The sequence below is a fragment of the Oncorhynchus clarkii genome, chromosome 6 (genome assembly GCF_045791955.1).
Source record: "Oncorhynchus clarkii lewisi isolate Uvic-CL-2024 chromosome 6, UVic_Ocla_1.0, whole genome shotgun sequence".
Classification (NCBI taxonomy): domain Eukaryota; kingdom Metazoa; phylum Chordata; class Actinopteri; order Salmoniformes; family Salmonidae; genus Oncorhynchus; species Oncorhynchus clarkii.
Window position 1 is genome coordinate 76522929 of NC_092152.1, and position 16587 is coordinate 76539515.

Consider the following 16587-nt stretch of genomic DNA (forward strand, 5'->3'; position numbering starts at 1 on the left):
AAAAGTTACAGATTGCAGCTTTAAGTCTTCACCACTCAGTTTAACCTTGGTTATAGGCCTGAATGTGACTAATTTTTCACAAAGGAAAACTCCACAAATTAGAGAAATAATGCTTTGTAATTTATAACTTGATACATCGTTAGTCTTCCAGACACACTTGATAAGGGTCCTGCAACACAGACCCAGTCCCTCATCTGAGCCGGTTACACCCCCACAACACACACAGCTGGCCAGAGTCTGGGAGTCGGACATACAGTCACTCACCTGTTGACGTGGCGCACAACATTCTTCCGCTCCTAGCTCCCGTTAAACGGTAACGGTGAAGCAGTGTTGCTCTGTGGACTGGACAGCTTCAGACCTGCCTGCTGCTGGGGGACTCCTGATCTAACAGAGCTGTCTGCAACCTGCCGCCTGCTGCCCTCTACCACTCTCTCTGAGAGCCCAATATAGTCCACCATGAGAGCGATGTAATTTCAGTCTTTCCCACGACTGAGACAGACAGAGCCAGGAGTCAAGTCCAGACAGATGAAGCTGGGGCAAGCACAAGAACAAACTAAAAGTCAAGAGCAACAGATCTCCTCCAAAAAAATGACAGACTGTCACTTAGTTGATTTCCTCACTGAGTTTCAGCTATGACGCAATGCTACTACATTACAACATCAAACTCTGTACAAATTCCACTCTACAACATACCAACATGTCAACCGATGTACTAGCTTACGCCAAATCAAACCTGATTACAGTTAGTTTACACCAAGATTGCCAGCATCTGGAGATTTCATTAGTCTGGTTCAGGCTCTCCCTTAGATAGAAACAACTGGTGGTCTCCCATATCCTTCGTGGGTGAGGGGGGAGGGAGGGAGGAGAAGAAGAGGAAAGAAAAAAGAGAGGAAGCATGCATGGTCCTTGTTGAGGCTTGCACAGCTCTGAGGTGGTACGATGATGACAGACCAGAGCTGCCAGACAGGCCACCGGATGTGAGAGAAAAAGGACCAGAAGAGAGAGAAAGAAAGAAGACAAAAAAGGATAAGAGGAGGAAAGAGGAAAGAGAGCGAGACAGAACCTTTCTCTGTTCCCCTTAACAACAGGGGGAGGAGCTGCCCACTCCCCCTCTGTCATTGCACTGCCATCTAAAGCCCACATGGCATGTCTGGGCACTGTGCCAGACACCTGTACTGTATATGCTAGGCTCTGCTCCTCTACAACTCAGAGAGACACTTTCCCCCTCATTGACACCTCTACCACTCTCTTACTGTTCAACCCACTATTACCACCTCTAGACTGCCACCCAATGGGCCCTCACTGACACCACCACTAGACTGCCACCCAATAGGCCCTCACTGACACCACCACTAGACTGCCACCCAATGGGCCCTCACTGACACCACCACTAGACTGCCACCCAATGGGCCCTCACTGACACCACCACTAGACTGCCACCCAATGGGCCCTCACTGACACCACCACTAGACTGCCACCCAATGGGCCCTCACTGACACCACCACTAGACTGCCACCCAATGGGCCCTCACTGACACCACCACTAGACTGCCACCCAATGGGCCCTCACTGACACCACCTTTAGACTGCCACTCAATAGGGCCCTCACTGACACCACCTCTAGACTGCCACCCAATGTGGCCCTCACTGACACCCCCTCTAGACTGCCACCACCTCTAGACTGCTACCACCTCTGACTGCCACTCAATGTGGCCCTCACTGACACCACCTCTAGACTGACACCACCTCTAGACTGCCACCCAATGTGGCCCTCACTGACACCACCTCTAGACTGCCACCACCTCTAGACTGCCACCCAATGTGGCCCTCACTGACACCACCACCAGACTGTCGCCCAATGTGGCCCTCACTGACACCACCACTAGACTGCCACCCAATGTGGCCCTCACTGACACCACCACTAGACTGCCACCCAATGTGGCCCTCACTGACACCACCTCTAGACTGCCACCCAATATGGCCCTCACTGACACCACCACTAGACTGCCACCCAATGTGGCCTCTCTGACATCACCTCTAAACTGCCACCCAATGTGGCCCTCACTGACACCACCACTAGACTGCCACCCAATGGGCCCTCACTGACACCACCACTAGACTGCCACCCAATGTGGCCTCTCTGACACCACCTCTAGACTGCCACCCAGTGGGCCCTCACTGACACCACCACTAGACTGCCACCCAATGGGCCCTCACTGACACCACCACTAAACTGCCACCCAATGTGGCCTCTCTGACACCACCTCTAGACTGCCACCCAATGGGCCCTCACTGACACCACCACTAGACTGCCACCCAATGTGGCCTCTCTGACACCACCTCTAGACTGCCACCCAATGTGGCCTCTCTGACACCACCACTAGACTGCCACCCAATGTGGCCTCTCTGACACCACCTCTAGACTGCCACCCAATGTGGCCTCTCTGACACCACCTCTAGACTGCCACCCAATGTGGCCTCTCTGACACCACCTCTAGACTGCCACCCAATGGGCCCTCACTGACACCACCTCTAGACTGCCACCCAATGTGGCCCTCACTGACACCACCACTAGACTGCCACCCAATGTGGCCTCTCTGACACCACCTCTAGACTGCCACCCAATGGGCCCTCACTGACACCACCACTAGACTGCCACCCAATGTGGCCCTCACTGACACCACCACTAAACTGCCACCCAATGTGGCCCTCACTGACACCACCTCTAGACTGCCACCCAATGGGCCCTCACTGACACCACCACTAAACTACCACCCAATGTGGCCCTCACTGACACCACCACTAGACTGCCACTCAACGGGGCCCTTACTTACTTACCTCCATTCATTTTCTCTATGACACCTTTTGTGTCATACGGCCATGACAGTTTGGAAGGATGAGAAGGCAGACAGGGTCAAAAGGCTCCTAAAAGGTTGTGTTACATGTTCACTTTTCACTGTACACAGCCTCGCTCAATACCACATGAGCACACTAGCTACCATGTAGGGATAGAAAAAGAGTAACAGTTTGTTTCTTAAATATCATAAGGGAAAAAAAGGACCATATTACAGTATATCTATAGTTTATCCCCACTACTCTTGAGTTTCAGTGAGAAGTGAATATGCCCTTACCCTTTAAATGAATAACCTTGTCAAAGTGACAGGTTGCTACTTTAGACTAATTTAGGCCTAATCCTGGCAGTAGAGTTGAACATTCTGTCAAATTGTTATTTGATTTGAAGGACTTATTAGTCCATATTTTTCCCTCTTCCATTCAACACCGTTGTAGGCCTACAGTAGTGGGGGAAAACCCTTCAGCATTGACTGAGTTAGGCTACTGCCTTTTACTACAGCACTCACTGGAATGCCTCACTTCAAAGGGAACTGCATTTCCTGAACAACAAATCACGAGAGAGTGAGAGACAAAGCCCTCACCTACAGAGAGATTAACCTAGAGAAGAGTCCCCTCAGCCAGCTGGTTCTGGGGCTCTGTGGAGTCTGTTTGTGAACAGAGCCCCAGTACCAGCTGGCTGAGGGGACTCTTCTCTAGGACAGCAACATAATTAGACCCAACAAAATGATGAGAAAGCAAAAAGATAACCTTTTTACACACTGGAAAGACTTAACCAAAAAACAAATTGAGCAAATTGGAATGCTATCTGGCCCTATACAGAGAGTACACAGAGTCAGAATACCTGACCACTTTGACTGACCCCAAATTAAGAACATCCTTGACTATGTACAGACTCAGTGAGCTATTGAGAGAGGCTGCCATAAGCAGACCTGGCTCTCAAGAGAAGACAGGCTATGTGCACACTGCCCACAAAATGAGGTGGAAACTGAGCTGCACTTCCTAACCTCCTGTCAAATGTATGACCACATTAGAGATAAATATTTCCCACAGATCACACTGACAAAGAATTTCAAAACAAATCAAACATTGATAAACTCCCATATCTGTTAGACAAAATACCTCAGTTTGCAATCTCATCAGCAAGATGTGTAGCCCATTGCCATTGATCAAAGGGCAGCCAGTGGATATACCACTAATATTGATCTTTTTATTTATCTTTCCCTACTATTCGTACTACAACTATTGGCACATTGCTAAAACACTGTACATAGCTGATAATAAAACAAATATATTTTTAAACCTTTTTGAATGCAATATTTACTGTTAAATTCAAATAGTATTTTGTTGATGTTGTTTTGTGTCTTCTCAGGTTTGTTTATTTCACGTGCTTTGGCAATGTAAACACGTTTCCGATGTGAATAAAGCCTTTGAAGAGAAAGTCCAAGCTTGGCACAGTGCAGTCTTCTTAATCACATGTTTATTCACAGTGGTAAGACCTACTGCGGTAGAGTAGGACAGACTGAAAAGTTAAGAAATGGGGTGGGTCTAGACTACATAGGCTCATGTGTTTTTTCTCAATGGTTCTTACACTAACGTTTACTATTCAATTAGTATATGTAAACAAACAGCTGGGTACTACATACCTTACTGACAGGATTCAGAGAGTGACTGAGAATAACATGTCTGTCACTACCTATAACTAAGGTATAGCCTACTGTTCTATTTGAGAGGATGGAAATCTGCTGGGCTATTTCTCTGGGTTCATAGTTACTTTATTAATAACCATATAATTGCTGTTAACAGTACGATCCTCTGTGATGAACAGTCATAATAGCACAGTTAAAGGAACTAAATAAAAACAATCACATAATTGCTGTTAACATTACGATCCTCTGTGATGAACAGTCATAACAGCACAGTTCAAGAAACGAAATAAATACAAATTAAGGAAATAGAGGTGCTCCAGGTTGTTCTAGAGAGCCCTGACTTGTGTGAGTGAGGCTAGGGCTGAGGAGGAAGGAGAGAGAGGGAGGGCTGAGGAGGAAGGAGTGAGATAGAGAGGCTAGGGCTGAGGAGGAAGGAGAGAGAGAGGGAGGCTAGGGCTGAGGAGGAAGGAGAGAGAGTCTAGGGCTGAGGAGGAAGGAGATAGAGAGGGAGGCTAGGCTGAGGAGGAAGGAGAGAGAGAGAGGCTAGGGCTGAGGAGGAAGGAGATAGAGAGGGAGGCTAGGGCTGAGGAGGAAGGAGAGAGAGAGAGGCTAGGGCTGAGGAGGAAGGAGAGAGAGAGGGAGGCTAGGGCTGAGGAGGAAGGAGAGAGAGAGAGAGAGAGAGAGTCTAGGGCTGAGGAGGAAGGAGAAAGAGAGGGAGGCTAGGGCTGAGGAGGAAGGAGAGAGAGAGAGAGGCTAGGGCTGAGGAGGAAGGAGAGAGAGAGGCTAGTGCTGAGGAGGAAAGAGAGAGAGAACGAGAGAGAGAGACAGAGAGGCTAGGGCTGAGGAGGAAGGAGAGAGAGAGAGAGTCTAGGGCTGAGGAGGAAGGAGAGAGAGAGGGAGGCTAGAGCTGAGGAGGAAGGAGAGAGAGAGGGAGGCTAAGGCTGAGGAGGAAGGAGAGAGAGGCTAGTGCTGAGGAGGAAAGAGAGAGAGAGAGAGAGAGAGAGAGACAGAGAGGCTAGGGCTGAGGAGGAAGGATAGAGAGAGAGAGAGAGAGAGAGAGAGAGAGAGGCTAGGGCTGAGGAGTAAGGAGAGAGAGAGAGCGAGAGAGAAAGGGCTGAGGAGGAAGGAGAGAGAGAAAGAGAGAAAGTGAGGGAGAGAAAGAGGCTAGGGCTGATGAGGAAGGAGAGAGAGAGAGAGAGAGAGAGATAGAGAGAGAGAGAGAGAGAGAGAGACTAGGGCTGAGGAGGAAGGAGAGAGAGAGAGGGGGCTAGGGCTGAGGAGGAAGGAGAGAGAGAGGGGGGGGGCAAGGGCTGAGGAGGAAGGAGAGAGAGAGGGGCTAGGGCTGAGGAGGAAGGAGAGAGAGAGGGGCTAGAGCTGAGGAGGAAGGTGAGAGAGAGGGGCTAGGGCTGAGGAGGAAGGAGAGAGAGAGAGGCTAGGGCTGAGGAGGAAGGAGAGAGAGAGGGGCTAGGGCTGAGGAGGAAGGAGAGAGAGAGAGGCTAGGGCTGAAGAGGAAGGAAGGAAGGAAGGAAGGAAGGAAGGAAGGAAGGAAGGAAGGAAGGAAGGAGTGAGTGAGTGAGTGAGTGAGTGAGTGAGTGAGTGAGTGAGTGAGTGAGTGAGTGAGTGAGTGAGTGAGTGAGAAAGAGGCCAAGCTTGGCACAGTACAGTCTTCTTAATCACATGTTTGTACACAGAGGTAAGTCCTACTGCGGTAGAGTAGGTCAGACTGAAAAATACTAGCAGTGTTCCAGGTTGTTCTAGCGAGCCCTGACTTGTGTGAGTGAGGCTAGGGTTGAGGAGGAAGGAGAAAGAGCAAATCAACTTGGAGCCATACTGTTCAACTCACCGTTACTCTGGTTCTGTGTCTCTGCGTTACACTCCAGTTATTAATGTGAACAGGCACTAGCCATACGGGCCAAGGCACACAGTCCAACCAGATTAAAACCACTTGCACAGTGGCATTTTTATTCCTTGACTTATTCCAAAAGCACTTTTTTCACTTTTCCCTACTCGTCTCCAAATTAGACTTCTTTATAATCTAGGGAAAAATTGATTGCGGAGGAGAGAGGACTAGCCAAGCCTTGGATTCATAGTTTCGCCAGAGCTTCATGAAAAGGGCAGAGCTAGGCTTAACTCTGAAGATATTGGTCCTATTTAATCAAAACTGGTAATCAAGCTTTCAAGATAAAATGTAAGTTGCAGTCGCCCTACACTGAATTTAGGGTTTGAATTAAAACAGTTTGCAGCTGTACTTCTTTTAATTTCACAGAATCCAAGCATGCATTCTAGCTATGTGAAAGACAGATGCTTTTGAAATAGGATGGAACTCCCAGATCTGTGGTTATGAATGAATGAATGGCAGCTTGCTTGTCTTCTCTTGTCTCAGAATGGTTAAACCCCTTGTCTAGTCTTGTTTCCAAAACAACCGTCCAAAATACACAAACAAAACACAAATAGAATATTGTGGCATGATGCATCACCAGACTTCCACAGATCTGGTTCTTTCTCTGCACACCTGGTCACACTGAGATTCTGATATGAACCCCCACCTTCTCTCACACACACACCTCTATCTGTGAGAGTCAAATGCTGTATTGGGCCACTGTGGCCGGCAAACTGGGCGCAAACTGCAGAGATGATTGAAATGGCAGCAGGGTGACTGACATAGGGTTATTGGATGTGTTTTGGACTTATTGGCCAAAGAAATTATGCACAAAAAAAACTGTATAAACTAGGTTGTGAGGTGTCTTGTATACTGGGGAAAATGTAGTTTCAGTTTAATTTATTGTGTTGTTTATTGTTGTAATAGTGTTTTGTTAAGCTGCAAAGTTAAGGTACCAAATACTCTAATTTAAACATACACCTTACACATTTATCTGCATTACAAATTAATAGTTAAAGGGTGTAATATTACTTGATGTAATAACCTCTTAATATCTGAGAAGGTAATTTAGAATATCTAAGCAGAAAAATGAAGAATATTTATTACTAATAACTATGTTATTACATTCACTATATTGCTATTTATGTTTAATTGTTGTACTTTTTAAGTTCTATTCAGTATTATGATCAACAACATCGATTGCATGGCCACTAACGTTACTAACTAGTTAGATTACAAATGGAAGAGTTGTGAATGCATGCATGGTAAAGTTTCTTACAATATGACGTTCCCAATGCTGCCAAGTTCATGGCATTTGCTGTTTCAAACCTATTCAATTCGTTTTCTGAAGCCTAATCGATAATAAAATGGATTGATTGGAGCGAATGTTTGAAACAAGTAGAGCTGATAGGCAGGTATAATGCATTCTTGTTAAACTAGGTGTCTGAATAACTGACAGCTGTGTCCTCTCGTGAGCTAGCTATCTTACCTACTCAGCTGCCGAGCTAGTCTTTTGAAATACATTTCTAGCTAGCTACATTATTATTTATGCTAGGAGCCACATACAGATTTCAGCATGTGCTGCAGTATTTAAATATATTATTTATACATTATTTTGTACAGTTTTGCAACTTTTAGTGTGAATGAGCTAGTTAGCATGAGGACACCGTTATTTGACAGCTGCTGTCGCGCGCTTGTTTGCTGTTTAGGCTCATGTTCCTAAAACTCCATATTTTAACTGTGGAAAAGTCAGTGTGTAACTGCACATACAAAAATAGAAAATACTAATCTCGATGATTAGCCTACTTATTCTACTTTCTGCTGCCAGAACATTCCCTAGCTTGTTCACATTAGCTAATCTGTTGCAACCAATGCCCCTTCTGCAACGTTCTTGTTGTTTGCAATGTAATCGCATCTGTGCACTTCTATGTCTAGAGAAATTTACTGGGTATTCGCGGCAAAGATAAAATTCTAACCTGCGGGGCCTAGCGACTGCTGTTGGCCGTCCTCTCCGAAGATCAGCCTGAAGTCCAGCTCCTCATTACCAGTGCAATTTGCAGTAGTCATCGGGGTTGACAGCTCGGGTTCACCCGTCACACGAACGACGGCTAATGCAAAATACTATTTTAAATGTCACAACATTTACAGAACTAACGTTAACTGAAACAACAAAACTTGTTTAATTTAGCAAATCAAAATTGTAGCGAGCAATAGACCCGCGTGCGGCGTGAACTAGTTTTTCTTCCTTGATCAGATATCCAAAAATGATTCTTTCTCCCCGGCGAGGTTTGGTAATAAAATGCTTGTTAAACTTTTGATTGTCCTACAGCGAGTCTAATATTTTGTCCTTGCGAACGTTAAATTGATTTATCGCTGTTTGGTGTCAACAAGACAGGCAAGGTTGTCGGTGAAACTGACTCTCACTGGAGCGCCTTCTATCCCAACTTTTACTAACTGCGCGTGACAGGGCAGTTCCAGTAGTGACGTCAGCAAACCCTGGTACACAACAGAGCGCAGGCACGCTCTGTCTCAATTCCATTCAGAGGGCTTTATTGGCATGGGAAACATACAGTATGTTTACATTGCCAAAGCAAGTGAAATATATAATAAATAAAAGTTAAATAAACAATCAGAAATTAACAGTAAACATTTATCTCACACACGCACAAACACGGATAAGGCTGGCAAGAGCCAGATATGTAGTTAAATCTCATGTTGAAGCTCATTGCCTCAACATGGACCTTATTATAGCGTATAATAAAGTTATCCAGATGTACAGCACTGTTGTCCTACTCGGATTTAATCAGAATGAAATGACACTTTATCCGAAATCATCACACATTTTATGTAATTTTCCTTTTGACTTTTCATTTATAATGTCTCAATCACTATTTTGAATGTATGCAGGCTCTCATATACTATTGGCCTACATCTCTGCCAGACACAATTACAGTTTAAACGGACCATGCTGGCTCCAATTAACTAAATGTTCTGTGTTCACGTTGCCTTTTGGGCTATAGGAATTCAACAGACTGCCTGCCCCAAGGTCTATGCAATAGTTCTGCATGCCGATGATAAAGTCTGTGACATATGCATTAGTATTTAAATCTGTCTTTATACTAAGTAGGCCATCACACTTTCCTGGAATGCATTGCTTATGTGATTAGTTCAATATATCCTATACCCTAAAGCAGGGATCATCAACTAGATTCAGCCGCGGGACGGTTTTTTCTTGAGCAGAGGGTCAGGGAGCCGGAACATAATTACAAATCATTTTCAGACTGCAAATTGACCGCAAGAAGCCCAAAAAGATATACCATTTGACTAAAACATTTCAAACCTTGCTTACATGTTTATATGATCACATATACAGTATGTCTCTATTATGGGTGGGAATACTTTGAAACAGATTTCCAAAATTAAAATCATGTGGAGTTGATTTGCTGGTGTTTTTACAGTCTTTTATGTCCAACATTTATAAAAATGGGCCGCCAGTCGCGGAACCCTTCCCGATAGACTATACGGATAGTTTTTCTGGCCTGGGCAGATCAAGTAAACCTTTTGACCCTTTCGTGTTGAGCAGATTTCACAATCACTTTAATTGTATCACTGCCAACCATTCTGTGCATCATTATTAAACCAAATTATAGCTGACCTTCAAACCTTCTCTCTTAACTATATTGTAGCTATTTTAGTGGCGACAGTCCATCACTGATTGGGCCGTAATAACATGATGCACACTTGACCTCTAGATCCCTCAGTCACCAACAAGTTACAGTGCCGTTCTAATGACCTCTGACCTTGTTACTATGCCTACCTGAATTTTTCTGCAGCTGTCTGAGGTGCATTGAGACAGAACACTTGCATACACAGAATCCTCTTATTGAATATTCGTGAAAGATAACAGATACAGCAAAGATAAGAAAAAACAAGAGAATGTTTTTGTTTAACACATGTGGGCGTACAGACGCTGAAGTTCACTAAAGCAATGCGGAAAAAAATATCACATTTCCTGTGGTCTAAATTTCCAAGCAAAAGCGCTCACTACATATAAACCTCACTGACATTCACTGTATGCCATCAGCTGGCGAAATTGAAATCGATTACAAAATATACTCGTTTGAGATCATACTGATAAACTGCTATAGGTATGTTACCTTGACAGTGCACGGTTGAGTTAAATTAGAAATGACAGCTTAATTCACAAGACAATTCAGTGTTGAAGCATAACCCTCTCTTTTGGTACATTAGGCAACAAACTAATCACTGCATTTTATCACTGCAATATTGATATTATGGGAAAATTATTGGATTTATATAGGACAAGGTTGTTATGTACAAAGATGTTTTGCAGCCAAAATAGAGAAATAACATAATTTACTAACCTTGAAGTTCCCTGATGTTATTTCACAAAAGTTATTTTGAAAGTTCAGTTTTAATAAACCATATTCAAAAAATATTCTAATAAGATTTAAAAAGTGAATAACAGATTTAGCTCTTGTCTACCTCACAACCTGTCCAACACTGTAAACACTGACTCAGCAGGATTTGTATGCATTCTCTTTTGTATGGTAGGTTATTATTTGTTTTATTGACATCTGTATGAGTACAATGCAGAATGCATGGGTATGTATGGTATGTAATGTATATGATCGTCATGACACCAAGGCATTATAACACTACTGCTGTAAGAGCATGTCTCCAGACCCACTACTGGTTGCTGCTTAATTCAGGTTACCCGTGTGCTTCTTATCTTTTCAGATGACCTTTAAAGGGAGAAGATAAAGAACACAGTGTACACAAATTGTGTGGGAGGGTGTGGATGTGGTTAACGATATTAAGTTCTCGTAAAGAAAGTAGTGAGGGAAAAAATAAACCCTCTACCCCCTCACTTGTCCTGTGTGTGAGAGAGGTATGTGACGGTCTCTTTCAAGGATTGAGGCTTGTGCTTCTGCACAGCATAGTACACAGACTGCACAACTTCAATGCATCACCTTGACTGACATGAGCCATAATATGGGTTAAATATGGACTGTTATTATTATATTGCACAAGAATTTGTCTGAATTCCTCACTTGATGAGGAATGAGGCCTATTTCTAACTTTCTAAATATGGAGAAGATAGGATTATTTCAGATGTATTTTATCTGAATTCTAAAGGATTTTTTTTAGGCCTGCTTGGTTGTATTAAAATACAGAACCACAAGAAAGCAAATGGCAGGAATGTATCTATTTCATATTAGTACATAACTGAACTGAGTATTACAGTAAAAAGCATTTTGACTGAACACCTAAGTGAAAATAGTATTGTAGCGTATTGTAGCGTATTCATATTTTTTTTACATTTAAATTGAACCTTTATTTAACTATGAAATAATGCAAAATAATATTGGAAAAATTGGCTGAGAAATTGGCACAAAAATTATGAAGAAGAGTGGAGCATATGACAGGTTTTGTGGCTTACGTGTTTGACTTACTGGTTTTCATCCTTGATGTAGGCTGCCCTCCACTGTTTACTGAAAGAACAACAGCAAAATCAATCAAGACCCAACATTATTCGCCTCTCCTCACTGCTCACTTCTTTCCCGTAGTTCTCTCTAATACTGTCAAAGCTCTTCTATTTTTCCTCTTTTTGACACCAGTACTGTTCTGGATAGCAATGTCAGGGTGTTGCCCAATGCTTGAACCAACAGTCAACACGTGACACAGTCAGACACCCTATTACTGGCAGCGTATGTGTGATGTTCTGACGCTTCAGAAAATCAATCAGACAACCGGTTCATTCAGAGCATGGGAACTGTGCCTGGTGAGGGATCAATACTGGTGACAGATCAGTAATTACTGAACCACAGAGATCATCAGAGGCAATCCTCATCATCAGGTCCAGGGTGAATAGAGCTATGAGCTCATCATGTGGGTTGTACCATCACATTGGCTTTGATCTAGGGTGGAGAGAAGTTCAATACATGTATGACTTTCTTGTTTGTTTTTTAGTGGATAAATGTACAAGTCTATTCTATTTTATGAAGTATGTTCTTTTAGGTCAGCAGTGTCAAAGAAGACCTGAATGGGCACTGGTCCTGGAAGTCACCATAAGGTTATCGCAAAATATCGATTTTAATATAAATGATTATAAAATAGTTCAAACAGGTATGGGCTGGGGATTTAGAATGCCAAAAAAGGTCCACAGGTTGTCAGTGGCTCTTCAGTACAATAGTCTACAATAACGATTTAGTACATGTATCATCATGGCAGAGCACGGATAGAAGCTCATCAAACTAGTCTACCACACATACGTACACAGCAAAGTTTAACCATACTAGTAAGGATCAATATCAAAATGGTTTTAAGACAGATACATGCATAATTGAATTGAACAATTGACCCAGTATTGAAACACAAATTTTACCCTGTTCCATTCGAGTACCACACCGGTAGCCGACACGTACTATTAAAAACGTTCCATAATGTACATTACATCTATCTTTCTAAAAAGCAAAATGTCATAAAAACAACAACTGGAGAGCATTTTTTGTTGTTGTTGAAATGTCCATTAGATACTGTAACGACCCTGGGTTTATAACAGCGGAAATCGACTCTGCCGCACGAGCATGTTTTTGCGGCACAGTCGATAGTGCGCCTGACCTTGGGCTAGAAGGTCGAGGGTTCGAGACCTGCTCCCTGCTGTTTCATTACCATATATTCGATTTATATCTGGGCATCCCGTTCTATTCTATAAGGAAGGCGTCATCTCTTGCGACAGATCGACGTCATCATTATTCGCCACCGACGCATGTGCAATTAAATGTTTGAAAAAAAATACAGTCCGGTAAAAACGTATTTCACGGAAGCATTTGATAAATTATACACTATAATGAAATACAACAGAAACGATATTGTCTATTTTTTGGTGAAGACGTGCACCAGCTGATTCCTCCTAGCCATCTTACCATCAGAATGCAGTCTGTGAAGGTCGGCTACTCAGTGTTGTTTACGTTGATATCAAAACACAACTACTCGTCCTCGGGTCATTTCAGAGCACTAGCATGTATTCATGGTACAATCAGTTCAGCCTGTACTGTCCATCCCATGTCAACCACAGCACAGCCTGTGGTCATTCGCATTCCCAAACACATGCAGGAGCAGGTAGAAAATGTGAAGCAAGTGAGAGGCAAGAACAAAGTCATCACCATCAAGGCTGGCAAGCTCCTAATCAAAAGCAAGAACCCAGAACTGAATCAGTCCGCAGGCTACACACTTGGGAAATTTGAGCATTCCCATCTCTCCTCCAAAGGATGGAAACACAACAGATCATTTGGTGACTACTTCACGTTTAACAACACTCAGCGTACTCCACCCGTTGTCACTGAAATCCAGGATGAGGAGGGTGACAAACTCAAAGAGAAGAGTAAACCTATTACATTTCACAACCTTCACCTCTGCCTGGACTTAGTGGAGGCTTTGGGCAAGGACAACATAACTCGCCCTACAACCGTTCAACTACAAACCATCCCCAAGCTCCTGAAAGGCTACAACATCCTGTGCGCAGCTGAGACGGGCAGCGGCAAAACCCTGAGCTACCTGTTGCCTGTCATTCACAAACTACAGGCTGAGAAAGCAGCAGATTCCGAGTCTATAGAGACCACACCCAGGACTCGCTCTGTTATCATTGTCCCCTCTAAAGAACTTGCTGACCAGGTCTCAGCTGTGGCCAGGAGCCTGTGTGGCCCATTCAGGCTGATGGTGAAGACAGTGGGAGGTGGGAGAGGTGTGGGCAACATCAAGTTGGCCTTCACCAAGGGTCCCCCAGATGTGTTGGTGGCCACACCTGGTGCCCTCGTCAAGGCCCTGCGGAGACGCTATCTAGACCTGGGGGAGCTGAGCTTCATGGTGGTGGATGAGGCAGACACCATGTTTGATCCCAGCTTCTCTGGCATGCTGGAGAGCATCCTGGCCCAGACCCGTGTGGCCTGTGACCCCTCAGAGACCCGGGGCCCCGGCCCCACCCGCAAGGCCCAGCTGGTGGTGGTGGGGGCCACGTTCCCAAGGTGGGGTTGGAGAGGTTCTCAGTCAGGTCATCATTATCATTACTTTTTCCTACATTGGCTGCGTCCCAAACTCCCTATTCACCCTACTCCCTATACTATAGTGCACTACCACATAGGACTCTGGTCAAAAGCAGTGCATATTCCTGCCTCATTATGTAAAATGTGTTGAGACCCATGGAAAAATGCATATTAAAATGAGACTGACTTGTTCTTATAGGTGACGGACCTGGGCAGCATGGTGACCATCAAGAGCAAGAATCTTCACTTCCTCATGCCACATGTAAAACAGACCTTCCTGAAGGTATTCCCCACTTTTTTTTCTTGTTTTCATTGGTTTGGTATTAGTGCTTTGTTTCTTTGGTGTTCTTCAATATTGTAAAGTGTCTATGGGGCCTATATGAAAACCATGTACTAGTACTTAGGTATTTATAGTAGAGCTGTCAAAGTTGATCAGTTAACTGGAGTTAACTTTTTGTCATTTTAGTGCACACTTTTTTTTAAATTGTGATTATTCACATTGTCTGAAGGCATTAAAAATACATCTATACAGCTAAAAACAGCATTGCGATGTCAAATCAAGGTTAAAGAAAGAGTTAATCAATTTATCAGATTTTGCTTACCGTTACATTGGACAAAATCAAAACATCAATATTCCATAATGCTTTTTGTCTAAAAATCTATTACAGCTCAAATTGAGCAAATTCTGAATTTGCGATTAATCGCGATTCATCATAGCAAATCCTGCGATTTAACTTTAAAAATAAAATAGTTTGACAGAATACTATGAATTACATTAGTAATTTATACTTTACTAATTTAATAATATAAATTACTATATAATTTATAGTATTAAATTAGTAAAGTATAAATGATAGAATATAATTTATAGTATACTATATATAACAAATCTATATTATTCCATGGTCAGGTGAGGGGAGCTGACAAGCTTCTGGAGCTCCATCAGGCGCTGAAGGCAGCAGAGCAGGACACGGCTGGGGTGTTGGTGTTCTGTAACCGGGCTTCTACAGTCAACTGGCTGGGCTACTCCCTGGAGGACATGGGGCTGAGACACGTCCGACTGCAGGGGGAGATGCCTGCCTCCCACCGGGCTGGAATCTTCCACTCCTTCCAGAAGGGACAGGTGATATGAGACGAGAAAATACTTTGTCTGCTTATGCAGTTTCAAATTCCTTATCAAACTCCATGTGACAATATCCATGTCCATATTGTGTGACAAGCTCCATGTCACACAATAAAGAAACACTTAAAAAATATACCCAGTAACAATAACACATTGACCACAGATCATAACAAAACACATAGCTAACATGTTATTAATAACAGAGACACGTTATAGGCTATGTTTCAAATTCTATCCCTATAGGTAGACGTGCTGATCTGTACCGACATCACTTCCCGAGGACTGGACACCCAGAGGGTCTGTCTGGTGGTCAATTACGACTTCCCAGAATCCCACACGGACTACATCCACCGGGCGGGGCGGGTGGGCCGGGTAGGGAGTATGGAGGATGGGGAGGTGCTCAGCTTCGTCACCCACCCCTGGGACGTGGAGCTGGTGCAGAAGATTGAGACGGCTGCCCGGAGGAGGACAAGTCTGCCTGGGATGGAGTCCTCCATCAGGAAGCCTGAGCCCAAAGCAGCCGAAGAGGAGGAGGAAGAAGAGGGGTTGCTCTACTAGTGGGTCTGCCACAAATAAGGATATTACCAAAGCAGAACTAACTTGTTTGATTAATTTGTTCAGTAAAATGATTGTATCCAGGATAGCCCAAACCAGCTGTGTGAGACTGAATCCTTTGTCTCCAACACAGGCATGATCATCTTTTAATTTGACCTTTTTAGATGCCATATCATGTTTGAGACTGGAACTATGATCTGACTTCTCTTTTTAAACCAGATGGTTACCGCATGTCATTCCAAAGAGGAAGTGTCTTTGGTACTGTACAAAAATCATGCCCTCTTTACAAGCAGCAGGTGTGCGGCACATGTTAGCACTTCTCACGGGTAATCACGGGGTGGCAGTATTTACTTTATTTGACCTGTCATACAGCAGTCATACAATAACCAGAGAAGGGCTATGGCCGAATATAGCCTTATTTTAATGCTCATCCACATGGGGCAAGCCCTTCTTTTATGGAATTTAA

General features: G+C 43.9%; 2 protein-coding genes across 5 annotated transcripts in view; one reads left to right on the plus strand and one right to left on the minus strand.

Moving 5' to 3' along the window:
• The window catches only part of LOC139411622 (nuclear factor of activated T-cells, cytoplasmic 3-like), an 86440-nt gene extending 77607 nt beyond the window's left edge, over nucleotides 1-8833 (minus strand). For 2 of the 4 annotated variants that reach the window (XM_071158210.1, XM_071158209.1), the window contains exon 1: nucleotides 8354-8833. In XM_071158210.1, coding sequence (XP_071014311.1) covers nucleotides 8354-8444 — 91 coding nt within the window. In that variant the 5' untranslated portion in view covers nucleotides 8445-8833. Of the gene's footprint in view, nucleotides 1-264; nucleotides 387-8353 lie in introns of those variants that run through there. The other 2 variants (XM_071158211.1, XM_071158212.1) reach the window with 2 other exon arrangements.
• Nucleotides 8834-13197: 4364 nt separating this feature from the next.
• On the plus strand, nucleotides 13198-16267 carry LOC139412238 (probable ATP-dependent RNA helicase DDX28). Its single transcript, XM_071159070.1, is given in 5 exon segments — nucleotides 13198-14423; nucleotides 14425-14451; nucleotides 14643-14726; nucleotides 15354-15566; nucleotides 15810-16267. Coding segments are annotated over 5 exon segments (1728 nt in total). The 5' UTR covers nucleotides 13198-13334; the 3' UTR covers nucleotides 16125-16267.
• The last annotated feature ends 320 nt before the right edge of the window (nucleotides 16268-16587 follow it).